At 47.1% G+C, this 27296-nt stretch overlaps 1 protein-coding gene across 1 annotated transcript in view; it reads left to right on the top strand.

Moving 5' to 3' along the window:
* The window catches only part of Chchd6 (coiled-coil-helix-coiled-coil-helix domain containing 6), a 212837-nt gene that overhangs the window by 117558 nt on the left and 67983 nt on the right, over window positions 1-27296 (top strand). The window contains exon 5 of the mRNA XM_006994771.4: window positions 461-544. Within this exon, the coding sequence (XP_006994833.2) occupies window positions 461-544 (84 nt within the window). The remainder of the gene's footprint in view (window positions 1-460; window positions 545-27296) is intronic.

Raw genomic sequence — 27296 nt, 5'->3', positions numbered from 1 at the left:
CTCTTCTCTTCCCAGACTGAAGTTGGAGGCAGCCTGGTGCTTTAACCAGACCCAAGTTCATCTCTGCTCTGCATGGCTGTTGAATAACTTGGCCCCTCTGTTGTGTCTCCTATCATGGGGATCCACTGTGACTCTCGACCCTAATTAACTTATTACATTCTACCTTCCTCTTAGGCAGTGGAAGGAACCTAGAAATGCCCAAGATTCATGTGGAACAGGACTTGGCAGATAGTAAGCATTCAGTAAATGTTAGTGATTATCATCTGCAAAATGGTTGTGCTAATTACCCACCTTGAAGGGCTGTTGTGAAAATTGAGCGTAACACATGTGCATGACCTGCCACAGCATAGGCTTTCTGTGCATTACCACTGCTCTTCTCTCTGAGCATTGTTGTGAACAGAAATGTCAGTTGCCTTCTCTCGGCTGCCAGCTAACACAGGCTTTGTTCTCTTCCAACTAGGCCAGGGAACTGGAGAACAGAGAGGCTGAGCTCAGCCGCCGGGACACTTTCTACAAGGAGCAGCAGGGGCGCATCCAGGAGAAGGTAAGGTTCCTTCAGGCCTGGTTCCCTCCAAGTAGGTCCCAAAGGTACCTGACCAGAACCCCACCACCACCATGGGAAGTGTAGGGGAAGAACAGCAGACTGCATGCCGGCTTACCCCAACACCAGTCACCCTGTGGACATGCCCATCCTCCTGCCTCCGCAGGAGCACCTCGATCCCAGCCTTTCAACAAGTTGCAATCACAGACATAATTGCTTTTAATTGGCCATTTTCTATGAATGTGGCTGGCACTGCTACAATCTAGTTTTAGAAAAATAATTCACTTTCACCACAGGGCGGTGCTGAGACCCAGTACACCTTTTTCACTTGAGTTAAGCTGCATTGGGTAAAAATAATAACATGAAGCCTTGCTGTACAAATGCATTAAAGTTGTATCATCGATTTTCTCCTGGGACTTGGGAAGATCAAAGTGCTCTGCTGCTGCATGCTTGCTGCTGTTCTGAGGATGAGCCCAGGAATGCAGGAGAGTCACAGGCATTCTACCTGTTTAAATGTTGGCAGTGGATGGTTGAAATTTATTTGGTAACGTGCTTATTTTGGGGGCTTTAATTTGTTGATTATGACAGATTTTTCCAAAGAAATGGCTTATAATGTGGGAGAAGATGGTTGGGAAGCTAAAAAAGAAAAAGCATTCTCTCTCCTGCCTGAGAAAAGTACTCTCCCTCATACCAAGCAACCTGAGGCACCAGCCATTGTAGGCAAGTCTTCTCCTGTCATTTGTCAGGCTTTGGAGCTTTAGAAGTAACAGTTTGCTTGAGGGGGCCTGCTTTCCACGGAGGTTTTGTCCTGTAGCATGCCACAGCAAAGCCTGGCAGAAGTGTGGCTTCTGGATTTTCAGGTAATGGGGACAAGAGGGTGGTGGCTCCCTGCTTCACAGCCACCTGCTTGCCCACTTCTGCCAGGCATGTAGAGGAAAGCCAGCACTGAGTGAGGATAGAGCTCTGACAGTGACACCCTGCAGTCCTAGGCACATGCCTGAGCAGTGCCAAGAGGCCTTTAAGAAGCCAGCATTCCCAAAGCAGCCCGTGCACAGGTTTGACTGTAGCTTGCCATGTTATGAATTGTGATTTGAGATTACAAAAAGGAATTTAAAAAAAAATTCACCAGCCATGGCTCTAATTAACACAGTCGCCCATATGTTCTCAGGCATGGAGCTATTCTTTCTAGTTGTATGTACAGTACTCTGTCTCCTGCTGTGCTCTCTTCTTCCCTTTTGGGCTTGGCTACTCAGAGCATGCGCACGTGCTTCTGTAGGATGGAAGGAAATGGTCTTGTAGCAGTTTTCTTCCTCTAAATCTGTTTTCCTCTCATCACTCTCCTCTTCCACCTGCACTCCAGTTTTCTCCATAAGACCAGCCGTGTGCTCTGCCAAGGGAGAGGCAGTTCCCCCACCTAGCTCTTCCACATCCTCTCTTCCTCCCTGCTACTAGTAAAGGGGGAGTCCGGCTTCTTACACACAGAGATGGGTGCTTTTGAAAGAGGAGAGTTTTACATGCCTGTGTGTAGTTCCTCACTTTCGGGAGGTGTTAAAGTATGCTCTCCTTTCTGATAGTGCTTTGCTGGCAATAATAGAGGGGAAAACACCCCACATCGCAGCAGATGGAGATCAGGCTGAAGGAAGCGAGATTGTAGGAGCCCACAAAAGACAGAAGAGGCCAAAGAGTGAGGCTTAGCTATACTAGTTCTGAAAAAGGTTTTCGATCTTTCCCGTGGATAATATTATTCTGGTAATGGCTGGGAAGAGGAAAATGCAGCCCCTGACAGTCTGGTTATCAGCTGCTGCTTTTCCTCAGTTCCACTTCTGTCTGTTGAGCACTCTCAGACCCTGACATTTGCAGCTCCCAGACCTTCCAGCCATCTTCCTTCTCCCTCCCCATCTCCCCTCCCCCTCTCTCAACATTCCCTTCCTTGTTTCTTTCTATCCTCTCTTCTTTCTTTTCTTTTGCTCTTTCCTTTCAGTATAGATACTGGCAGCAGAGCCTGATCTAGGAGGGAATGAAGCAGACATGGACAGTGGAACCCCATCTGGGGAAGGTGGGCTAGTGTGGAGAATGGACTCCTGTCCAGGAAGAGATGGGCTCATTCTGGACCTCTGAGCAATGCAGGGTGGGCAAGGCAGGAGTAGGGTGGAATGGTGGAGGCCTCGGGCTAGAATCCTGCCACCTACCACTTGTGGGGTCAGTTCCAGGGCTCCATGTGGGCCTCCCCTGGCCACAGGGACAGACAGGAAAGGAAAGCCTATATGGTTCAGGTTCACAGTCCGGGAGATGTGTGGTGCTTTTGCACCACCATGTTTATTCTGCCATGATAGTCTTAGTGTGGAAATGGAGGCTGCTGTGCTTTCAAAACTTTCTGAGTATTACTCCCTGTGCCCACATGGAAAGGTATAAGTGTAGAGTGTTGAATTTTGCCAGGGAGAACAGTGAATTGCTGAGGACATGGGCCGATGGAAGGTTCCTGTGCACCCGAGGGAGAACTGTAGGCATATAGTCCCAGGGGACAGTAGTACAGCTGAGCTGGCAGAGCCTGGGTGTCAGAGTCTGACGGGCTAGGGGGTCTCTGCTGTGCTGCAGTTTCCAATCCTCCCTGTGTCTCCAGTTCCTCGTCTGTAAGATGGACTCATCTGTGGAGACTGATGTAAGCAGTACTTGTGGAAGTGTTGCCCTGTAGCCAGTGACTTGGGATCCTGTACGGTATCATAGTGAGTTCTTCTGTTTGGGATTAATGCATGAGCATAGGTCCATGCATACTGTGAGCTTGAACCTATGCAGGCTGGGGTGAATTTCATTTCTGATGGTAATCTGGCCCCATCTCCTGTTCTCTGGGATGGAGAAGTCGCCTCTCTGGGCTTCATAAGGCTTTTTATGAATGCCTGCCAGGAGCCCCACAGGTCAGGCATTGGGCAGGAGGCTGGAGCCAATTCCTGTTCACACTAGCACTTATCACACAATTGTGCGAGGATACGTGCACCTGGAAGGTGAAACCCTCAGCCATCGTCAGAGTCTTGCTTGTGGGATCTCTTGGCATCTTCCCTGCCCTCCCACTGAACAGGCATGCACTCAGCTGTCATTTTGTGACTTCTAGGAGATGAACAAACTGGGGTAGGATCCCCATACTTACTGTGCCTGGAATTGGCTCTCTCAGGGCTGGAGTGTCTCTTCAACCGGTGAATTTTATTTCTTCTGGCAGGAACCCCTGTGAAAGGCTGAAATGCCCTCTAAGCCCATAGACTGCTTTTGCTGGCAAAAGCCCTTTTGGCTGTGGCTACCCGTGGCTACCTGTGGAACTGAGTAAGAAAGGGACAAGTATGCTTCGAGGCCCCCAGACATCATCTAGTTCTGCCTTGGTAATGGAACAACCTTGAGCTGAGATGATGTTTATATCCTCCAGTCTCAGTTTTCTCATGCTTGAAGTGGGGTGGGGTGGTAATCTGCCCATTATTTTATTACGAGTGATTATTTGTGTGAAGCAAACAACAAATGCATACTGACATAAGTAATACATTCTCTTTAATGCTACTTCCACCCTTTCCCTCTTTATAATTTTAAATACATAACCATTTATTAATTACACATCAATTCATGTTGGCCAACTGCCAGGAGCAGAGGTAGTCCAGACAGGTGGGTTTCTGTTTCATGGATGCCTCAGGTATAGAGGTGGGGGTGAGGATTGGGGCAAGGTGTGGCTCCACCTTGTGGAGTCCTCTGGGGTAGAGAGAAATGATGCCTATGTTCTGGCATCTGGGCCACAAAGACCTCCCAGTTCTGTAAAACCTCATCTTACCTTTCCCAAACTCAGCAGCTGCACAGAGGAGAAAGCTTTCAGGCTAGCTTCCAAGACTGAATTGGGGAGAAAACCTAAGAAGTATTTGTGTTCTTCCTGGACTTTGGCTCTTCCCATCTTCCCTGTGTACACATCCTGCTTGCCTGTTCCTATAAATGGTCAGCACTTTGTCCCTGCTCTCCCTGAAGCCTGCCTGACCCACGCACAGGTATCTTTGTCTCTTGGGGTGTTGATGAGTGTAGTCACTTGCTAGTGAGCATGTACACACCAGGGAGCCGTAACCTTCATTCACAGGGTGAAACTGTTGTGCCCTCAGCAGAAGGGCCAACATGGGAGAGGTGAGAACAGTTGAAGTCTCAGACACTGCTATTGGAGTACATTGGCACAGCCACTTCAGAAAAACTGAGGTCCAGTTCTATTAGAACCAGAGACGGACATTCCCAGTGACCCAGCAGATGCTCCAGAAGAAACCATATGGCATTCCTAGCATCCGTGCTCAGGAGAGCCTCAGACCAGAATCATGGAGTCCATTCATTTATCCAATCAGGAGCGAGTATAAGCAGCCTACATCTGCAGGAAGCAATGGTGAAGACTGTAAACCCTATGAAGGAAGCAAAAGAGGCCAGGTGTGGAAGAGAAGTGTGTGATCTGTATGCATAAAATTCAGAAGCAGCAAAGCAAATCTATGGGCTACAAAGTTGAACAGTGGTCACCTGGGGAGAAGCCCTGACTGGAGAGGATATGTGGCACAGAGGTGGGACACTGGTCACCTGAGGAGAAGCCCTGACTGGAAGAAGGGACAAAGATGCATGGGTTGGCTCACCAGTCACTCTCTGACCTGGGAAGGATTCACCTGTCAGTATGTTAGACATTAGAAACAAGCGGAAGCCACTGAGGAGGGCAGGCTACCAGGAAGTGCCTGGTGCCTTCTGCTGCCCCACCCCCTCTTCTGGGGCCTGGGACCCTCTCATGAATTCTAGCACATAGCACAGCACATACCATGCTGACCAGTACGTGCTAGTGTCTATGGGACGCCCCCTCTTCCTCTAAAAATTGCTGAGCACAGTCCTGACCAGTGTCATTCAGAGAGGGTGATTCATTAGTGGGGGCCAGGAATGCAGTGTCTGGCATATAGTAGGTGCTCAGTAAGTATTTTCCAGAATAAAGAAAGGAAAGCGTGTGCACAGGAAACAAATACATTCGGGTTTCTGGAGAGGAAGAAGGGGAGCTTTGCCAAGAAGGCTGCCTAGTGGAAAAAGTATTTGGAGAATAACCAAGATGCCCATGGAAGCCTGAAGGGTGGGACAAGGAGCAGCTGGGGCTTCTGGGTGGAGGCCCCAGCCTCAGCAGAGGTGCCTCACACAGAGGCCATGGAGATGAGGCTGAATAGAGACTGGCATGTGATTTTGATGGACCTGGCTGAAAAGTGTGGCCTTAAATAGTTTTAAGGTCTGCAAGTACTGAAAACTAGAGAGAGATTTGAGCTTGAAAGCCCAGGAGAAAAATGGTGCCATTTAGGGAAAGAAAGCCATGTGAGCCATTGCTCTTAGGCAAAGTGGTGAGTTTAATTCTAGACGTGTGTATGAGACAGGATGACCAGCAGATGATTGAGAAGTGTCAAGCAGGAAGTATAGATCCTACAAGACAAGTCTGTGCCATGTGCCAGACCCCTTTCATAAGTTATCACTAGTCCTGGCACCAGCCCTGCAAAGTAGATTATATTACATGTGTTCTACAAATGGAAGAACTCAGAAGCAGGCTGAGCAAGCTGCCAGAAGCCATGTGGCTGATAGATGGAGTCTGCTCCTTCTACCACACCATGCTGCCTTTCTACATCAGCTTGGAAGAGAATGCGGGAAGCAGGCCTGATGCTGCAGGGCAGAGAGCTCAAACCCAAGAAAGCCTGTGTTTGCAGGTTGTAAAGGACATGTGAGCCACAGCCAGGGAGCCCTTCAGCATCTCAAGGGAGGTTAGCACTGGACTTTATGGGGTTGAGGTTGGCATGTATACAGGAAGCAGGTTGGCTGGCCATTTTTTTCAAGAAGTTTCATCAAGGAGAATATGTTGGTAGTTGAGAAAGGAGTGGAAAGCCTGTCGATATGGAAGGAGGAAGCTTCCTCTCACCTTTTAGAAAGGGATCCAGCAGAAGCCAGTCCAGAGTTAGAAGAGGGCATGCAAACAAATGGCTGCCTTCTTCAGAGTCTGCCACAGGTTCTAGGAGTGAAGGTTTGGTCCACATGGTGAGTAAGCTTGTTCTTGTTGTAAGAACAGCTGTATAGGCATGTCCATTAGACACCTCTGTTGAGCACAGGAGGCCTCCATTGTGTCAGGCCCAGAGATGCCATTGAGATGCAGAGCAGGGCACTTTTGTGGAAATGAAACCAAATGACAAGGACCCCCCAAAGAGAAGCCTCAAGAGAGATGCAACCAGAGTGGGAATACAGAGGAGAAGACAGAACAGTGACCTGAAACCAGAACAGTGGCAAATAGGGACATCAGCCACAGAGAAAGGAGCCTGTCTCCAGAGCAAGTGGGCGCATGTGTCACCCACTGAACCTGCTGCTAATAATCTAAAGGAGACATCTGAAAATTTTTGAGTCCAGAAGTCTGTTGTCTCGGTACCAAGCTAGGTGAAAGCATTTGTCTGCCAGCTGTCTACCAGTGCCTCATTTTGCTCATGGTGCCTCACTTGGATGTTCTCATGAGCCTTGAATGGGAATGGATTAGCACATTGTAAGAGACAGAAGATACAGTGAACCTGTAAACCCACCTCCTGGGCCCTTTCTTACCATCTGTGAGAACATAGCCCTGCACTTGAGTGACTTGAGAACCATGTAGTACAGTATTGAGTGCTGGGTTTTCAGCACCATTGACATCTTTGTGGAGTTACCAAATCACAGAAGACCTTGAATGTTCAGAGTCTGCATCTTAACAGGGACAGCACTATTAGCTTTGGTTACAGGTTACATAATGAAGGCATTGCCTAGAGCCTGCCTGTTGCCTTGTATCCCTGCATTAGTTGAAGCCTCCACTAGTGATCCCAGCTAGGGATAATAGAACAGTGTAACTGTTACTGTCCTCAGGTCTCTGTCTACTGACCCTCTAGTTTTTCTGTTGTAGTATGAGGAGAGTGCTAAGCTCCTAGTCTCCGGAGTTAGGTGCTTTCTTACCATATGTACTAATCATGTTGGTTATTTTTCTCCTTGCTGTGAACAAAAACCTTTTAGATTCAACTTAGGTGGGGATTTATTTTAGCTCATGGTTCAGAGTACAGCCAGCCCATTTCTGGTGGTGAAGGAAGGCATAGTGGTAGGAGGGTATGGCACAACTTACTTGCATCTTAACCAGTCATGAGGCAGAGATGACGTGGAATCAGGGCTGGACTATATAACTCTTAAGGTCCATTCTTAGTGGCCTGTGTCTATCAGCTAAGCCCTTTGTCTCAAAGGGTTTGCAGCCCCCCAAAGTGGTGCTTCCATGTAGGGACCAAGTATGCAAGCAAGTCTGTTGGCAAGAGTTCACATTCAAGCCATAACCCGCCTTATCAAGGATCAAGTTAGTAGGCCTTCCCAAACTTCATTTTCTTATCTGTATCAGGTATCTTCATTGGGTCATTATGAGAAGAGGTGACATAACCCATATTAAGTGCTCCTCCAGCTTAACTCTCAGTAGGCACTCAAGATTGGCATCCCTACATCTACCTCCATTACCTTCATCGTCTCCATCACCTCTGCCTCCACTTCCTCCGTCTTCTCCACCATATCTACCATTTCCACCTCCACTGCCACCACCATCACCATCTCTAACAACTCTTCCACCTCCATCTCTCCACCTTTACCACCTCCACCTCCATCACCTCCATCATTTCTACTACCTTCATCTGGACCTCTACCTCTACCCTATCGCCTCCATCACCTATACCACTTCTGTACCATTTCACCACCTCTACTACATCTACAATCTGTTTTACCACCTCTGTCATCTCTACCACCTGATCCATTTTCACCTCCACTATCTCGACCTCTACCACCATCACCTCCATCTTCACCATCTCCACCCTCCACCCCTTCTACCCTACTTCAACATCATCCACCACCTATGCCTCTTCTACCTCCACCACCTCTACCATCTCCTCCACTACACCTCTGTCACCTCCATTTTTATTCATTCATTCATTCATTTATTTATATATTATATCTTGACCACAGTTTCCTTTCCTTCCTCGCCTCCAAGCCCCTCCCACCTCCCCTCTCCCCCAGATCCACTCATTCTCTGTTTCCCTTCAGAAAAGGGCAGGCCTCCCAGGAATATCAACTAAGCATGTCATATCAAGTGGCAATAAGACTAGGCACCTCCCGTCATATTAAGACTGAATGAGGCAACCCAGTATTTCACCGTCTCCACCCCTCTACCTCCTCTACCTTTAATCTCATCTACCTCTTCATCGCCATGTCCACCTCTCTTCACCTCTGCCCTCAGGTCCTGTACCAACTCCAGCACTGTCCTCTTTACCCTCTACCCTCTCTGCTTCACCTCTGCTTCTGTCAGCTCCGCTTGCACCTCCTTACCACCCACTCACTCTACCTGTCACCTCGACTCTTGGATCTCCACCAGCACTGCCACCCTTTCACCACCTTTGTCACCACTTACATTACTGCTGCCAGCGTCCCTGTGCCCCTTCCCTTCCCTGCACTGCTTCTGCTTCATCACCTAAAGTGGGTTCTTTGCCATACAGTCTTATCTCCTGCTTTGCCAGAACCCCTCCACTTGAAACCTCCCCAAGATGAAGAATACAGAAACTACAACCTCTTACACACTTGGAGGCCTGCTGCTCCCCAACCTTGCAGCTACTCTTTGGAACAGATGTCTAAGTCTAGGACCACTGACACACCTGTACAGCTGTTCTGTGCTAGGTGCAATACCCGAGTTGTATTGCTTAGGTTTTGTTGTATGGCTTTGGGAATGGTAGGATTATTTGTCACATATGAAAATGAAGACACAGAGAGGCTAAGTGACAGCCAGAGGTTTCTTAGCTGTCAAAGTACAACCAAAGATGAAACCAGGTCCTTGAGAATCTGCCTCAGGAAACTAGTAGCTCTGACCTCCTAGGTAACTTTGGCAATTGTATGAGTTAATACACAGCAAATTAAACCCATCTCTAAAGCTGCTTTTCCTGGTACCTGGCAGCTAATATTTATTGAGTGCACTCTGCATGCAAAAACATTGACCGTCTCCTTTACCCTTCAAAGTAACCCTGAAAGCTGGGTGACAGCAGTGACTGCTGCCCTGGCTTGGGTGCTTGCTGGGAAAGCAGCAGGTCATTCTCATTCTATTTGTTCCAGCCTCAGACAGCTCCAGGAAGCGAGAACTTTCACCAGCCTACTGGGCAGCAGATATAGAACTGGCATGGGCATCCACAGCAGTGGTACCATGAGTTGGGTGGGGTCACAGTAGCAGTCAGAGTTTTCGGCCCTAGGACCCTACCACCTGAATTCAGGGCTCAGTACTTAGCAGCTGATGGCACCATGCCAGCTGCTGCAGGACTGAGTCAACACTGCTCATGGGGGAGGGCTCCTGAATGGAGTCAGAGGAGTAGAGCAAGCATCCCTCCCTGTGGCATGTTTGCTTATGGCTGTGCCATAGCTGTTTATTTAAGCACCTTAAAGCCAGTTCCCAGCAGCCGTGGCCTTTCTCCCCGTGTACTTCACACAAGTCTCAAAAATGTAATTCTTATGTAACTACAGTGTCCTCATCTTACCTCAGAGAAGTGACATTAATGCTTATGCTTTTTTTTTTTTCAAAAATATCTTCTTCCAAGATATTTGGCTTTCTATTAGTTTGAGGTATGAGTCTGTATCCAACAGTCACATTGAAGTTGATTCTTGGTTCTGAAGTTCATGGGCATCATCATGTAGTTCAGCCTTCTTCATGACAATGAGTTGTTCCATTTTTCTTCCTTCAGTGCATAGAACCTGAGCCAGAAACGTTAAAATAAATGCTTTGAGAGCCTGTTCGCAAAGGGGAGTCCCCTCCCAGGTCGAGGGCTAGCCCTGCAGTTAAACTGCTGCTTGCTGCTACTGATTTATGTCATTTGCCCTTTAGTGTTGCTAGAGTCCTTTCCAGCCCAAACCCACTCAGAATCTGCTCTTGAGGTCGTTTTTGTGCATCCCTGCAGTAGCCATAATATGCAGTGCTTCTTGCTCACGTGCAGTGTATGGTGGTCCCCCAGCACTTTTAGTCTCTTAAATGGACACTTACAGGTTGGAGAGCCAGGAGTGACTTTCCATCACACGTGCAAGTTGCCACCATTCCACCTGGGAGGACTTGGTTAAACAGATAGTTTTAGGTGGATAACTACTCCAGGACCTTTCCCACCCTTTCCTTTTTAGTGCTCCCTCCCAGGCCTAGATCATCTGGGTGTGACCAGGTAAACCTCTTAGTATTTCCTGCTGGTGTGGTAGTAGGAGCCAAGAAGGGACACACTGACAATCAGGATTCGGTATACTGTGCCGCTAGTCCTGGGAACCAAGCGTCCTGCTCATATCACTGAGCTAGTGTTTCCTGGCCCACCTTAGTCCTCCCTCCATCATGGCAGCCTTTAGAGTCTCATGAACTGCCATGTCCTTCCTCCCACTATTGCACTTTCTTCTGGATATCCAACATCCAGTTGTATAGCCACATTATCTGGTGTTCTTCATTGACTTTTCACTGCAGTCAGGACAAGGCCAAGTTCGCTCAGCCTGGGCTACAGGACTCTGGTCTGGGTTCTGCCTGTGTCTTTAGGCCCTTCCCCAGCCTGGCAAGCATTGCCTGATCTGGAAGCCCCTTCTGACCCCCTGTGCTGCCAGCAAGTGACTGCTATCCCAGTAGAGATGTTTCCTATCATGGCCTCACCTGATTCACTTTTGGCCTCCCCAGATTCTTTTTTTCCCCACAGAGTAGAGCTGAAAGACCCTGTGGTCAGTAGACAGCAGCATACACAGCCAGGCCAAGGTGGACCCACGAGATGAAGAATAGTCTCTGAGTGTCACTGAGTGTTCGTTGCCACCTTCTCAGTCTCCAAACTCTTCCTGGGTACTTGTGTCATGGGAATTATTGGGCCATCTGCTTGGAGCTTATCCAGCCAAAGGATAACATTGCCTTTTTCTTAAGTTGCCTATTATTTATTTCTGAAATGTGTTCATAGTAAGAAGAAAAACAAAACAAAAAAATACAGGTAAGCACAAAGAATAAAAGGAAATTGACTGAATCAGCCTGCCCTAAAGAGAAATGACAGTTGTTCCCCTTAGTTCTCACTTACTCTGACCAGAGACCGTTACAGTAGTATTGGAATGTTTCAGTAATTGCGAAAGTGGGACCATAAGCACATGTGCCTCAGTGTCCTTCAGTTCTCAGCCTGCCATCAACCTAATCCATCCTATCTCGATCTAACTAGCAAGATCCTGACCCTTGTCACCTGTCATTGCATTGTGTTGCTTCACATTTTTCCATCATTAGAACTGTCTGAACTGGTTTCCTAGGAAAATGCATATTTAGACCTAAAATTACTGGGTCATGAGTGCTTACATCTCCAGGGGAGTTCAGATTCTACACTGCCACATGCAGGAGGGGCTGACGCAGCTCACTCTCATGTCCTGGTCTCTCCTGACTTTATACCTGGGGTATTTTCCTCATCACGTTTTAAATGAATTACAAATAAAATGTATATTTGCAGAGAGCTAAAACACCAGAGAGCATGGGCAGCATGGCTTTCTGTCTGCAGCTCAGCCCTGGGACAGGTCTTGCAGATGCTTTGTCTGTTGGGTGCCTTCCTGCAGCAGTACAGACATGGATTTTCACAAATGAGGTTACAGTTTATTTTGCAACTTATTTTGTAGCTTGAACATAACAGAATGTCTTGAAGAACTTTACATAGCACATCAATCTCACGTGTTCCTTTTGACAAGTGCATGATAGGAATCCCTTTATTTGGCATTTTCCTGTTGATGACATGGAAGGGTATCATCTCTCTCAGACAATTGGTTTTAATGCTTACCCTCAGATTTCTCTTCAGGAATAATACCAGTGAAAAGGCTGTGCCATTGCAGCATCTTATCCTCTCTAAGAATGACTACACTTTACAATGGTTAACATAAATAAACTTTCCTAAAATAGTGTTTTGATCCCTTGTATTTCTTCTCTTGAGAGTAGCCTCTTTATATCAACCAGCCATTTTCCTATAGGTCATTTGTCTTTTTTAAATGATGTTTATTAGTGAGTAGTTAAACTATTCATTGTTAGAAAATTTTATCTTTCTTGGTCTGTTTACCTTATAGATATTTATTTATTGGGATTTATTTATTTATGATTTACAGAGTTGCTGTTGCCCGGAGTGGGCTCAAATGAACCTTTCACCTCAGCCTCCTGAGTAGCTGTTTGGGCAGCTAGATATTAGTAATCTACCTTTTTTATGATAAACTGAAATGCTCTTCCTTCCTCATTTTTACTCTTTTTGTCATTTATGATTATTTTGAAATCATATTATTTTGAAGTCATATTCATTAGTAGTTACCTGGTTCCATTCATTTTTTTATTTGGAACTCTATTCCTTATCATAAACGCTCTTGTGTATAGGAGCTCTTACAGATACTGCAACCCCCCTGCTGTCTCCACAGGTGATTAACCACTGATGGAATCCATGGCCACACCCAGATCTGACTTTTTCCCTGGCACTTGCTAACTGACCTTAGGTCAATGAGTCACCTCTGCTGAGCTTAGAGTCCTTGTTCTTGGGGAATCAAGCAGATGAGGTCATGGGTGGCCAGGCCTGCCAGGATGTAGCTAGATAGCCAACAGTCTTCTTTTCTTTCCTCCCATGCTCAGAATCACTGTTGTTACATGAAACTCAACTCTGCTTTCCAGTGCACGATGGTGGCCACTGGTTTTGCTTCCACCCTGAAGAATGGCGAAGTTGTTACAGAGCCACAGGGTCCTCCCCTGCCATCTGGCCTTGTGTGCTGTGTCAAGAATTGGGAAGAACTGCTTTTCAGCCTCCATTTTAGCCTGAACTCGTGATCCTCCTGCCTCTCATTAGAATACATGAAAACAAAAGGCAGGGAAATGGTTCTGGGCTGAGAAGAATCCGACATCCAACGTCTGCTCCCCTATCTGTCATTTGTGATGCTCTGTCCTCCCCCCCCCCCCCCCCGTTGTTAAATTGGATGTTGCTTGTCTTGGGCATCTTTCTATTTACTGTGAGTCCCCAGGAGTGCTGCAGCCCCAAGGTCTGTCCTGTGAGTGAATCCACTCTGAGACTGGATGCATCTGGATGGGGAGATTTGAATTCATTTAGTGTGACTAGATGTTCTCTTGCACTCTCTCCTGCCTTGAGTTTCAATTCCCTCATATCAGTCTTGATTCGGTCTCAGCCAGGAGATTGTTCTCTTTGATAGTGGAGGGAGTTTAGGAGTTCTCTCTTTCCATCTTGCTAACTGGCCACCTTTCACCCCAATATGAGCCCAGCCCTTCCTGCTCTTATCACTCCTAATCCAATTTTAAAAGCTTTTTCCTCCCCCTTTACATTTTTTTAAGGCTCAACTTTACAAGCCTTAGCCTTCCTGATCTTTCCTCACAGGCCTGGGCCATTCCTTAATGTCTCTAGTCAGTGCTCTGTTCTCTGTTGGAAGTAGGTGTTTCTGGGGAAGTGACTGCTAGGTCATATCCTTAGGGGTCTCTCCTAGAAGCATATGGTGGAAACCCATGAACTGCCTTCCTACAAACTGATGTGTTCCTCTGGGCCCTGCACCTATCTCTCACCTTGTGAGCTACATCAGGGGATATCATGATCTTGATGATCTCACAAGAACCTCCTTCCTTTTAGGAGTACTCATTTTATTTCTCAAGAGGTTTTGTTTTTGTTTTCTTTCACTCTTATCCTCACAGAGTGTCTGTGAACATCTCCCTCAGGGATGTTTGTGACTCTAGGGGATGTTTGGTAACATCTGGAGACAGTTGAGGAGATAGTACTTTGGGCAGCTAGTGAGGGTCCAAGGGTGTTGCTTTCCACCTTACAGTTCAGGACAGGGACCGTGGCAAGGAGTCACTTAGCATGAGACAGCAATGGTACCAGAATTGCCCAGTGACCCCAATGCAGAGTAGCTTCCAACACCTTATCAGCCTGAGGTGTTTACCGAAGGCTGTAGGCTTTACCAAGCATGATGACACATGCCCGTAACTGGGAGCACTGAGGCAGGAGAATTGCTCAGTCATCAGCTTTGTCAAGAACCTTCTGTGGGTAAGAGAGTACAAGAGCCAAGAGAGACCACAGGACTATTTGTCCATCCTGTGTTGTTGGAATGTGCTGCATTGGAATGTGATGGCCCTATGCCTGAAATACAAGTTAGTCCCTTACTGTTCCCTGAAACATCTCTACCTTTCTTTGTTTGCTACCTCACTGTAGCTCATTATTCAGGGTGTGCTTCATGGGTATCAGCAGGGTGTGCCCAGTAAGAACTGAGGAAGGGAGGCTTCAACATCTGATGACAGAAGGACTCCAGGGTAATCTGATGGTTAGGATAAACGGCGCTGTTGGCAGCACTGGTGGCGGCACTGGTTACTACGTGGAAAGGTCACAGTCACGACACAACCCAGTGGTACTTTTTAGAGCTTTATTCGGAGGGAAAGGGGGAGGGGAGGAGAGGAGTCAGGCCCTGGGGGGAGGGAGCAGAGCAGAGAGGGAACAGAAAGAGAACACAGAGCGAGGGTGGGGGTCCTTGTCCGGCTTTTTAAGGCACATATGTAGCTGCCAGCACCCTCTGATGACATAAGGTGCAAGACCCCAAGCTGTGCATGTGCCGGAGTGAGGGCAGGATCCTAACAGTATGCTCCTCTGCCCTATGGCCACTTGCTCATGACACCAGGGGGTGCCAATTCAGCCAGGACTTGGTTTGGGTTGGCTAGCCAGGGGAACCTAATCCACAGAGCCAGGGCTGCTGCAGTGCAGTGATAAGACCTGCTGGTCCATGCTGCTTCTGGGGCCTCCACAGGCCTGCCTGAACATCACCTCAAATGGATGGGGAGGAGGGCTTCTCTTCTGTGGTCTCCTTTTAGGCCAGCATTCGGGGAACCTTCTCTGGCTGCCATTTGTGTAGTGCCTCACTCAGTCTTTGGCACTTTGCCAAGGGCTTTATCTCTAGTCAACACAGGTCTTGTGAGTATATACAGACATTCTCATTATATGGTGGAAACTTGGGACTTTGGCGCACAGAGTTGCTTGGTAGGTGGTGGAAATAAGAGTTTAAATGTAGCACTCACTGATCTGAAGTCTTTTTTTTTTTTTGCCTCCATGTTGATCTATGATTTCTGTTTTTCAGTAGCAGGAATTTGAGCCATAAGGAATGAGAAATGACCCTGAGGCCAGCTGAGTCAGATGCCTTGTTCTAATTATTCTGCTTCTCTGGTCCAATCATGTCCCCTCTAGACTGCTTCTATGTCACCTGGGAAAAATTAGTCCCAGGTGCACATGGCTCCTTAGGATGACCCTCTCAAGGTGCCTGTGGGATTCACTCCATCTACATTGTCATTTATCATAGAAATTTATTTGCAAAGTGATTGCTTACAGTTTTATCACACTCTCGAATTGATTCAACTATTCATAGTGAAATAACCTTAAATAATCCTTAAGAACCTGGATTGAGTCATTTGTTGAAAAGAAAGATGTCATAAAAGCTTATGCCCATAGGCTAGGAGTACAGACTGGGCTATAAGGAACCAGTGTCATCAGAGACACAAGATAGCCAGGTTCACTTAAGATTCAGTGTTACTGTGTGAGACCACACACCTTGAGGGTACTCTGTCACCTCCAGGTACATGTGCTCTGTACATACTGTTACCTTCCAAAGAGTACCCTGTAGATGTAACCAACCATCTTATTAAATAAGAAACACAGAACCAATGTAAAAGAGAAAGCCAAGAGGTCAGAGCTCAGAGCTAAAACCTTACCCTTCCTCCTGCGGTGGTCCTACCTCTCCGAAAGAGACCTACTTCCTGTGTGTTTGTCTTGATATAGTCTTTCTGTTCTGCCTTCTCATTGGTTGTAAACCCAAACACATGACTGCCTCATCACTGCCTGTATGTACAGCCCTCCAGGTCTTAAAGGCGTGTGTCTCCAATGCTGGCTGTATCCCTGAACACACAGAGACTTACCTAGCTCTGCCTACCAAGTGCTGGGATTATAAGTGTACGCCACTACCGCCCTGCTTTCCTATGGCTTGCTAATAGCTCTGACCCTGGGCAACTTTATTTATTAACATACAATTAAAATCACATTTCAGTACAAATAAAATACCACCATAGTACCCCCTAACCAGATATCAGGAAACTCAGAGTCTAGTGGGGCCTTTTCTCCTCCTACCCATGTCAATCTATTTCTGAACTTTGTAAAAAAATGGAAGACCTTCTCTTCATCCCTGCTGCCAGCATCTGTTCACTGGACCTTAATGGCCTCTTGGCCTTTAGCTCCAGTCCCAATGAGTACACAAGGTAACCTTGCCTATGCCATGCTCATAGGATGCTTTTATCACATGGCTATTGATTCTTAGTCCCCAGCCTTGCCTACCCCCACCAGTAGAACTGACCTGCTTCTGGGTTCACTTGATGCTCCTACAGGCCTCTCTGTTCCTTGAGCCTCATTGGAAGTGTCTTTTTTTCCACCTGTGCCTGTCAGACTTTGACACTTCCCCTGAACCTTTATGGAGAAGTCCTGTGCTGGCCTCCACATGTTAGTCTTTTCCCTGTCCCAAACTCTGCAGGCCAGAAAAAAATGATCCTTATACATCACAGCTGCAGATACCAGAATCTCAGGCAGAGAAAGAGGGAGAGAAGATGGATGTCCTGTGGGGACCCAGTACAGGTCCTGGGAAGATTCATGCCTTGTGTGCCTGCACACCCAGCAAGGCACTGGCTGCAGAAGACTGCCAGGATCCATTGGAAGCCTAGGAAAGCTGGAGGTGGAGCCTTGAGCTGGCCAGGTGTATACTACCCAGCTGCAGTGGCAGTGTGGCACCTAAACACCATAGGAGAGGCTTTTCTTAGACATTTAGGAAGCCAGTGAAGGTCGAGGGAGGCCCATATGAGGTGTGTTCATGTTTTATAGTGTTTTCATTAAGGAGTACTGGGCATCAGGTAAGGACTATTGACGTCATACTTCATGTTGGTCTAAGCAAAGCAAATTAGTGCAAAGGCAGACAATGTTTTCCAAATCTGAAAGCCCAGATTGTAGCCTCAAGCTCAGGGAGGTTCAAGTTACTTACCCAAGTCATAGGGTATATGAAAGCCCTTCTTAGGAGTGCACGCTGTGTTTTGTTTCTGTCTCGGATGATTGAGAATATTCTAAAGTTCCTGTACTATCACAGACTTTCCCTAAGGAATACTGCCTGAAAACCTGTAGGTGACTGAGCTTTCTGTAGCTCCTGGAGGAATGTAGGTCACGTCATTGTCGCTTGTTAAAATGGTCAGCCTTGGCAAGTATCTTTGCTGTTCTAATGGCATCTAATGAGAACACCAGCTTCTGGCAAAGTAAGAGACTAAAATGTAGAATCTGCTAATTTGCTGGTGCTTCTTGGATATTAGCCAGTGACTTTGCCTGTCTAGAATAAAGACTGATATTTACTGCATTCCTGTGTGTGGTAGACACTGTGCAAGTATTTCATAAGTATTGGCTCCTACAGCCTGCAGATCAGTAAATACTCAAGAAATGTCTGTTGTGTGAACTCAGTAAGCAAGAAAGGTCTCCCCATCCCTGTGCCGAGGCTATACTGTGAGGGGAGGGAATGGGAAAGAGGCCAGGTTTTTTCAGAGGAACCAAGAAAGAGCTGGTGTAAAGGGTGTTGCCTCCAGTGAGAAGAAGCCGAGTCAATTCCAAACCTCCAGGGATGTTTGCCTGTTCCTGTGAACTGGGTATGAGGTAACAGAGCAGCCTGCCAGCACTGTGACAGTGTTGGGTGTCGTTTCTATTTTGTGACATTTTAAAAAGTGGTGAAGTATAATTGTTAACATTTCATGTTTTATCGACTGTGTTTTGTGAAAACTATCTCACTTTCCTCCTGAGCATATGATCTTAAACCATAAGCAGCAGCACATGAGCACCCGGTGTTGGTATCCTCCGGCCACTCTTGTTAGTGGACTAGAATGTGAGTCGCTGGAAACCTTGCACAGCCAACTCTAACGGAGACTGCATTAGGATGCACAGATCCCTCATTTCTGTGCAAGGGACTCATATATGTAAATGATTGATGAAGAATAGGAATTATGAGGAAAGTCTGGGGGAAAAACCACCCTGCATCAGTAACATCAGAAGGGGGATGGCAGCAGCCAGGGCATGAGAACAGATTGAGGAGTGTGAGCAGAATGGAGGGAAGGGGTTTATGCAGAAGCACAGGCCTCTGAGGGTGCTGACAGGAGATGCTTCCAGGTTGTGAGGACTGGGAGTCTCTGGGGTGTGAATCATCAACTGCTAACAGACTCTCAGGCCTCTGCTAAAACAAGGATGCAAGGATATGAACCTGCTTATTTTTTCAAAAAGAAATGCAGGAAGAATAGTCATGAACTCATGTTTCACTGACAAGGCTGAAGAAGAGGGAGAGGAAGAGGTGGGGGGTGCACTTGTCTGAGTGGAAATATTATATGTAGTTTGAATTTTGAACCATATTGTTGTTTTCTTTACTCAGAAATTATAGCACTAAATAACCTCCCCCCATGTTCCAGCAGTCAACCCTGATTAAACTCTAGGACACACACATGCACACACACCCTGCACACACACATGACATCAAAGTAGCGGTACTTGTTAGAAAGAAAGGTTTCAGCAGAAAGGACAGTGAGATAAATTAATAGGAGGTGAAAATGAAATTCGTTATATGTGTGTGTATGTGTGAAACTGTCAAAGAATAAAAAAATGAATTAAAATTACATCAGTAGCTGGTGTGGTGGCACATAACCAGAAACCCTAGGACTTGGGAGGATGAGCCAGGAGGATATTGAAGTTCTAGGCCAGCCTAGGCTACTTAGTGAGACAAGCAAACAAGAGCATAGATCAACAAAGACAGAAATAAATCTCTCTGTTTCAAGGGCACACCATAACCCTGAGAAAGGGACAGTATCAGTAGGCTTTTGATCAAGGCGAGATGACTAGACTAATTTCTCTCCACTCTTACCTTCCAAGAACACCTGTAAACCTGGAAGTGTTCCAGGACAGCCAAAACAGAGCTCGGAAAGGTAGGCGGAAGTACAAGCTAACTAGAGACCCAAGACTTAGCACAGGTGTCTGAGGCCTAGCATCTCCTAGCCCTGGTATAGTGCTACATGGAGTCAGGTACCTGTGCTCTTTTGGATTGAAAGTGGCATACCAACAAAGCTAGGTGGGCCCTGCAGCACCAGCAAGGCTTCATCCTACAGGACAGACACCTCCTGCCCCAGCGTGTGCTTTGGAGCTAAGAACACTCTGGCCAGAATGCAGTCGTTGTTCTATGGACCAGACTCCATTCTCCACCTAGAGCTGTTAACTGGACCACATCAGCAGGGGCATGCCACCACAACAGAGTGTCCAAGAAGTACTCTTTTCCTCCACCTGGAAACACTTGGGGCTGTGACACTGACAGGGGTCCCCTTCAAAACCCACAAACAGAAGCATTCTTCCCTGCACAGGGACGTGGCTTTCACCTTTCGGGTCTGCAGGAAACCCACTGGCCTCTGATGGCCCAGACAGACCCGGAGAGTGCACTGCTGCCTCTGATTCCAGAAACTGAACACAAATCACATAAACCCAAAGAAGTCCTCACCTGATGACAAATAAGGATATAAAATAGTTATTTTCCACAGCACTGTGACAAAATACCTGAGGTTTATTTTGGCTCACAGTTTGAGATAGTATACTCCACCCTAGTGGTAAATAGCAGTAAAGCCATAGTGGCTGTGTAGGTCCATTCCTAGGGGGTGAGAGCTTGCAGCCATCACCTCCTTAACCAAAAAAAAGGGGGGGGGGGAACCAAGGTGGCAGTTCCTTCAAAGACCTATTTCTAGTGACTTACCTCTACTTTTATCACTTCCCTTGAAACCCACAGCAAAAAGTTGACGCCTGTAACACTAGAACAGAAAGACAGGAGTGGGTGGAGGAATGTGTAGTGTGAGGCTGGGAGCAGTACTGATAAGAGGCAAGCCACTGCCAGGCTCTGCCCGGGACACCTGCTATGCTGCAGGCCATGCAGGATCTAAGACTGCCACTAAGCTGCAACCCTCCTAGAAGGCAGGTATGCAGGGGACCTGGAAACAGTAATAACTGAGTCTGCACAAGAATAAGGGGACCCATCTCTGTACTGTAGTCAGAGTTGAAGGCCTAGGTGGGAAGGGTGTCCTGCCTTCTTCTGACATCTCTTCAGGCAGGTGATGACCCTTCTAAGGGACTGAGATGTGAAAATCATAAGCAAAAGACTGAATGCAGAGGGAGGGAGCCAGAAGGGCCACCCAGTACTCAGCTATGGCTTCAATCTACAGTCTTCTTTGCAGCCACATGGTTAATTGAATGTGAGAACAGACAGTTCAAATTTGCTTTATCCTTAAACCTTTATTAGGAGGTTGCAGAAGCTGTACTGAGGACAGACAGGAACTAGGGAATAGTTCTTTAGCAGGAGCTGTGCTAAAGAGATGCTCAGAAGATGGCCAGGCTGTAGGCCGGGAGCTGCCCTGGGCTCTGGAGTGGGAACACTGCTGGCCAAGACCAGAGATCCAGGCGGCTGCAGAATGGCACAGAGCTGCAGAGAGAACTGAAGAAGTAAAGCTAGGGCTGAAGAAAATAGATCCTTCAATGAGGGGAATAGTTGTTGGGGGAAACGGATGCAATTATGTTACAGAGAGGCTCAGCAGTGGACAAAATGTTGTCACAATAGCAAATATCAGCTAAGTGTACAGCCACATTTCTGTGGGAAGAGGCATGGAAAGTGAACCCTCACCGCTGTCATAGGAAATTCATCTCTGATATTGCAAGTTGACAAATCATGAAATCGCTGTAAAAACAGCAATTTAGAGACCTGAAGTGAGTGCTGAGGAGAGGAAAATGGGTTCTCTGAGAGGTGGTGGTGATGTTAGGGTGGGGGCAGAGTACTGCTGGGTTTTGCTCTTACTATGCATGCTTTCTTTGATTAGTATGGAAACTCACCAAACTTTTTAATAGATGAATACTCAAAAAAGTGACATGTGGTACATGTGCTGGGAGATGTATCTGTGGTGTGAAGGTGGTGGTGAGGTTCCCCAAGTACTAACCACAGACTCTAGGCCCCCTTCTCTCCTCTCTGGTCTCCTCTCCATCCTGAATTGTTCTCAGTTTTTCATGGTTCCAGTGAGGAAAGCAACCCTCTTGGATGGCAAGCCTTAAACTGAATGGTCAGCCCCACTGTGTGGCACTGCTTCAGGGTAATCCATGGAGGACTGATGTCCTCAGAAGACATGGGGCAGGTTGACCTAGGCCAAACCAGAACAGGTAATCTGTCAGCCTTTGAACTGGTCACCTGGTCGTTAGGGATTGTCCTAGTAAGGGTACTATTGTGATGAAGCACTATGACCAAAAGCAAGGTGAGGAGGAAAGGGTTTATTTAGCTTATGTTTCCATGTTCATCATGGAAGGAGTCAGGACAGGAACTCAAGTAGGGCAGGAAGCTGCAGGCCCAGGAGCTGATGCAGAGGACATGGAGGGGTGCTGCTTACTGGCTTGCTCATAATGGCTTATTCAACCTGCTTTCTTATAGAACCCAAGACTACTATCCCAGGAGTGGCACCACCCACAGTGGGCTGGGCTCTCCCCCATCAATCACTGAGAAAATGCGCTACAGCCAGGACTTATGGAAGCATTTTCTCAACTGAGGTTCCCTCCTTCAGATGACTCTAGCTTGTATCATGTTGACAAAACAAGCTGGCACATGGATGTGGAGATGGGTCACCCCGAAGTCTAAAAAGAGCTATTGTATCCATATCTGGAGAGCAGAGGCTTCATCTGCCTGCAGGTAGTTTATCCCCTGAAACTGACTCTGGAGCATGAGGACAGTTGAGTGGCAGAAAGTGGTCTGGTCAAGGCTCATCCAAGGTGCAGCCACCTGTCAGTCATTGTCCTCTTTCCAGGCTGTCTGCCCTCCTGGCTTACTATTCCCAGACTGTGTGCTGATAGATGCCTGTGCTGATTATCAGCTACTCAGAGTCCTTGGGGAAGTAATGCCCCGAGGGGTGGGATCTTGAAGGCCTATAGGAGGTTCTTAGCCCCATAGACCAATGTGTTTGCCAACAGACTCCTGATCTTTTTATTTAAGAGTATATTTCTTACTTCTATATAAATAGGAGCAGATGTTTTGCAACCAGCTATTTTGACTTGGTATCATATCCTGGACATCTTTCATTGGCAGTGTATACAAGAATCTGCACAGCGTTTCCTTCTTGGGGCACACCATAATTTATTTACATACTCCCTTCATGGCAGTTACTAGTGTTTTGCTGTTATAAACAATACAGCTGCAGAAGCCCTTTAATCTACATCTCTGTACCCTATATGCTTCTCAAGACAGAGCGTGCTCATTAGCCATGCCAGTGCACATCACAGCTTCTCCTCCAGAAAGGCTGTATGGATGTGTCGTGACAGCCTCAAGGACTGTGCCTAGAATAGCAGGCCTTTCATCTTGGCCAATTTGATCAGCAAAACATATCTTAGGTCTTCTTAGGATTTTTGTCAATTAATAGTAGGGCTGAGAGTATATTCCTGAGTTTATTGGTCATTTGTCAATGAAGTAGGTTCTGAAGGCTATGCTATCAGCTTTGGGGACACTGGCAAATACCTCAAGAAAAGCCCCCCCCCCAAATTCTGAGTGACAAGGTGTGAATGATGGCCTTTCCTGTGAGGATGACCTGGGGTGTGACTGGCTGAGAGATGCCTTGTGGGGAAATATGGCTAGACCAGACAGATCCCCAAGGGACCTCAAATGTGACCCCTGGTGAAGCTTCAATCCTGAACAGTGAAATGCCACCTGTGGAGCCTGTTCCTCCTGCCTCTCATGTCTCCAGCTGCCCCTTTATCTGTAGGTAACTGCCAGCCCACCTCACAGGAAGGCAGGAGCCTGACTAGGTAGTTCCACAGGCTGAGTATGTTATAGCTTCTGCCCAAGCTTCCAGATTTACAGGGATCTGAAAGTGACACAGCCACTCTCCCACAGGAGGCAGTGTGGAGCAGTGGAAAGTGCAAGCTCCTAGGCACCGGCCTGGATTTCCCTCCTGGCCCTGCATCTTTTTAGCTAGTGGGCAAGTAGGAAAATATATGGACACCTCCCCTCTCCAAACCCAGAGTCAAACATGCAGATGTGACATCTCAGAGCTGTTATCAGGACAGAGGAAGAATGTGCCAACTAACAGAAGCAAAGTGCTGTGATGCCAGCTGTGGTACTGATTGACAGGCCTTCCCTCCCCACCTCCCTCTTTAATTGGCCTCCCTCTTTAATTCATTTTCTCATGAATGGATTTCTTTTCACCAATCAGTGTTGATAATAATAATCATGACAGTTATAATTCATTCGACACCTACTGAGGCCAGGCACTGTATTAGACACTATAAACGATCTTTTGTACTCCCCTAAGCCATTTGTAAGGAAGATAAGTTACTTCCATTTTATACAAGTGCAGCTTGAAATTTCTAGCACTGCCCAGAGTTGTGGGAGACTGCTCATGGGGACAGGCTCTCTCCTCACCTGAAGACAGGTGTGTCAGCCATACTGTCCCCTCCACCCTTGGGCTCACAGTTCCTGCCACCTGAGCTGTATCAACAGAGGGTCAAACATCCAAGAGGGCTTTGGGCTGTGCCTTCTCACCCTGTCCTGTTTTATTTATGAGTTAGTAATGCTTCTTAGCTGTCTCTGCAAATGCTGGACTGTATTTGTGGATATGAAAATGGAACCTTTTAGAAAATACCTTTTCAAAGCCCCCAAACATTAGGATTATGTTAAAGACTCTCGGTTTTCTCAGTTCAGTGACATTTCCTGTTTGCCTTTGCACAGCAGGGAGAGCAAATATGCACTTGGGGCTACAGATTTAGTTCCTGTTCTCGACTGCATAGTTCAGGGCTTGGATCATCTGCTCTTTGGTTTTTTTAGGAGCAAAATACTTGAGTCTGTTACTTTGGTTTGTAACAAGTTTTTGTTTTGTTTTTTATCTATGATGGATACTAATGCTGGATAGGGAGAACACAGGACTTGAGTCTGCTGTGCCCACCCAGATTCCAGCTGCAGGAAGCCCTTGGGAATAGTGCAGGTTATCTCCCCCAGGTCTGTAGTAGGGAGCATCCAACAATCTCCTTTGCTGGAAGAGTCTTACAGCCTTGAATACACATTAAACTAGAACCTTTTGTGTGTTTAATATTGGTAATTTTGGCAATAAAAGAGAATTATTTTTAACTCAGGTAATAAATTGCACAGCATACACAGTAACTATATTATCCCACAAAATCCCACTATCTACCAACATTTTGAAACTGTTCTAAAATTAGAAATTGGAATTTGTAGGAGTTGACAAACCATGAAGAAAAGCCGTCCTGTGAAGGAGAGAACCAAGTGAGTTGGCTGTTCTCCTGAGAATTGACAGCAGCAAGGGGAGGGTCCCTGAGAGGGAGTGTGGGGTTGGAATGATAGAAAGTGCGCTAGTGGGGGCTTTAGTCTTTTTTTTTTTTTTAACTTTCTTTCGTAGATTTAAAAAAGAAAGTCCAATCCTAACTAGAAGTTGGAAAACTAAATACAAAGGACCACATTACAGTACCCCATCTTCCATTCCACATTTTGAAAAGTTAGATTCCTAGACCAACAGTGATCTTTAAGGGCATGTTTCACACATAGTACAGTGGGTTTCTTGTGGGCTCCCTTGGAACTCTGACTCTTGGAGCTCCTGGAAGAGCCTATCCTTCATACTTCCTGACTTCTTGTTCCTTCAGTCTGTGGAATAGACACACATGTGGTAAGTGGTAAGCAGCCCTCGTGGGACCATAAAGTTGGACAGGACTTGCCTGGTGTCTGGGTCCATTAGGCAGACAGCCATTCCTGAGGCCCATTTCCAGACCCAGCATGGCACCCTCACCCAGGTAACTCTCCATTTGGAAAGAGAGAGAGCAGGGCAGAGAGGCATTGACAGACAGGTGGTGCTCACGACTGTGGTCACTTGGGCTTATTGTAGCCCCAAGTGCTGCATACCTTGCTCCTTAGAGAGGCTGTTGGTCATTGAGGATTCAGATAAGAAGAATGCTGAGAGTTCCTGACTCCCCAATAGCTGCCATATTCCTTTTTCTTCCCCTTCTCAGCTGTGAGAACTTGCACACCAGTTTAATGAGGTTCCTGGATACACACTTGAAGATAGAGTACCTCAGTAGAAAGCGGTTCAGAGACATGTATCTCAAAGCCAGTGAAATTATGGTTTGAAAAATGTTTTGAGTAAAACCTCTTGTTCAGAATGCATTTGCAGCAGAAAATCTCTTTCCTTTAGACTGAAGCAAAAGCTACTGAACTGTGTGTGGACCGTGAAACTGGGGAGGGCTGGCATGTGCTTTGTCACCTTGCCATGGTCTCTCTTCTACTCCCAAGTGAGAAGCAGAGGAAGGAGCCAGACCCTAGGAGTCATAGAAAGAGGAAAAGAGAGGCAGGAGAAGGGCTCTGGCTGCCAGGGTAGGTGCCCCAAGATTGAATCCCTAGGAGCTCAGTTCCCCGTCAGAGTGAAGGCATGGTGGGGGTGGGGTGGATGGGAAGCATAGGCAGTTCTGGAATAGGCCTTGTGCATGAGGACAAGAGAGCTAGAGAGGCTGCCTGATGGTATTGATGGCTAAAGCGCAGATCAGTTGTGCTTGTCAGAGCACCCAAACTTAAATAGCACCAACAGATCAAGGCCTGTTCTGGTTCAAGATCATTCCCTTTTGCTTGTGTTGTTCTGAGGAATGGTCTTACCGTGTTGCAGGTGGCCTTGGACTTGCAACATTCCTACCTCAGCCTCTAGGACAAGTAGCTCACTCAGCCTTCAGTTTCAGACAGGTGGACTCACAGGTGGTCTGAGGAGTTCTTTCTGTCCATGTGTTCAAACGCCAGGAAGGGCTGGGGTAGCTCAGGGGCAGAACATATGTTGAGTTTGTACTTGGCCCCAGATTTGGTCCCCAGCACTAAAGTAAGAAAAGAAAGAAACAGGGAAATAACCCTATATCCACTGTGGTTTGGTAGACACAGGTGTTACACTTTAGCCCTAAGTGTAGTATGTGAAGATGGTCTGCTCTTCTGGTGTGGGGGTTTCTGAAAGGGAATGAGTGTCCTGGGCTCATCCTCCAGCACAGCCTGGTAGTTGAGTACTCACTGCTCAGTCTGCAAATGACCATCAAGCCAGAGCACACCTAGGGTCTGGGCTGGAGGGCCAGGCCCAGAAATCAGCACCCACCCTAAGGATATGGGAAAGAGGGTATGGCCTATTTCTCTACCGTCCTTGCTCCTTTTCATGGCAGAGAGTTTCTCACCTCAGGTGGGGACCGTGCTGACCTTAACAGTCTCTTGGCAACATCCACCCTGCTTCAGCACTGACTAGAAGGAACAGGATCATCTTCAGGTCTCTGGGTTCATCAGCCTTGGAGATCTATCCAGGGCCTGCTCTGCCTCTCATTGCCTGCAGGGAAGATGAGCAGGTAAAGGCAAAGCACTGGATCAGGGCAGGAGTGGCTCAGAAGAAACCCTCTTCCAAGTCTTTACTCCTCAGCTCAGGCTGGAAGATCGGTGTGAGTTGGACAGATAACCACTTAGAAATGACACTCAGGGAAGCTAAAGTTTGAGTCTTAAGGGTGGTGTGAGGTGAGGTGGAGGGCTTGGTTGGAGCCTGTAAGGGTACATGGAGTTGGGAGGCCTTCTTTAGGGAGCATTTGAGGCTTGGAGTGTC

Source organism: Peromyscus maniculatus, chromosome 3 (genome assembly GCF_049852395.1).
Source record: "Peromyscus maniculatus bairdii isolate BWxNUB_F1_BW_parent chromosome 3, HU_Pman_BW_mat_3.1, whole genome shotgun sequence".
Taxonomy (NCBI): domain Eukaryota; kingdom Metazoa; phylum Chordata; class Mammalia; order Rodentia; family Cricetidae; genus Peromyscus; species Peromyscus maniculatus.
Note: the sequence above shows the minus strand (reverse complement) of the source record. Positions and strands in the feature narration are given on the sequence as shown.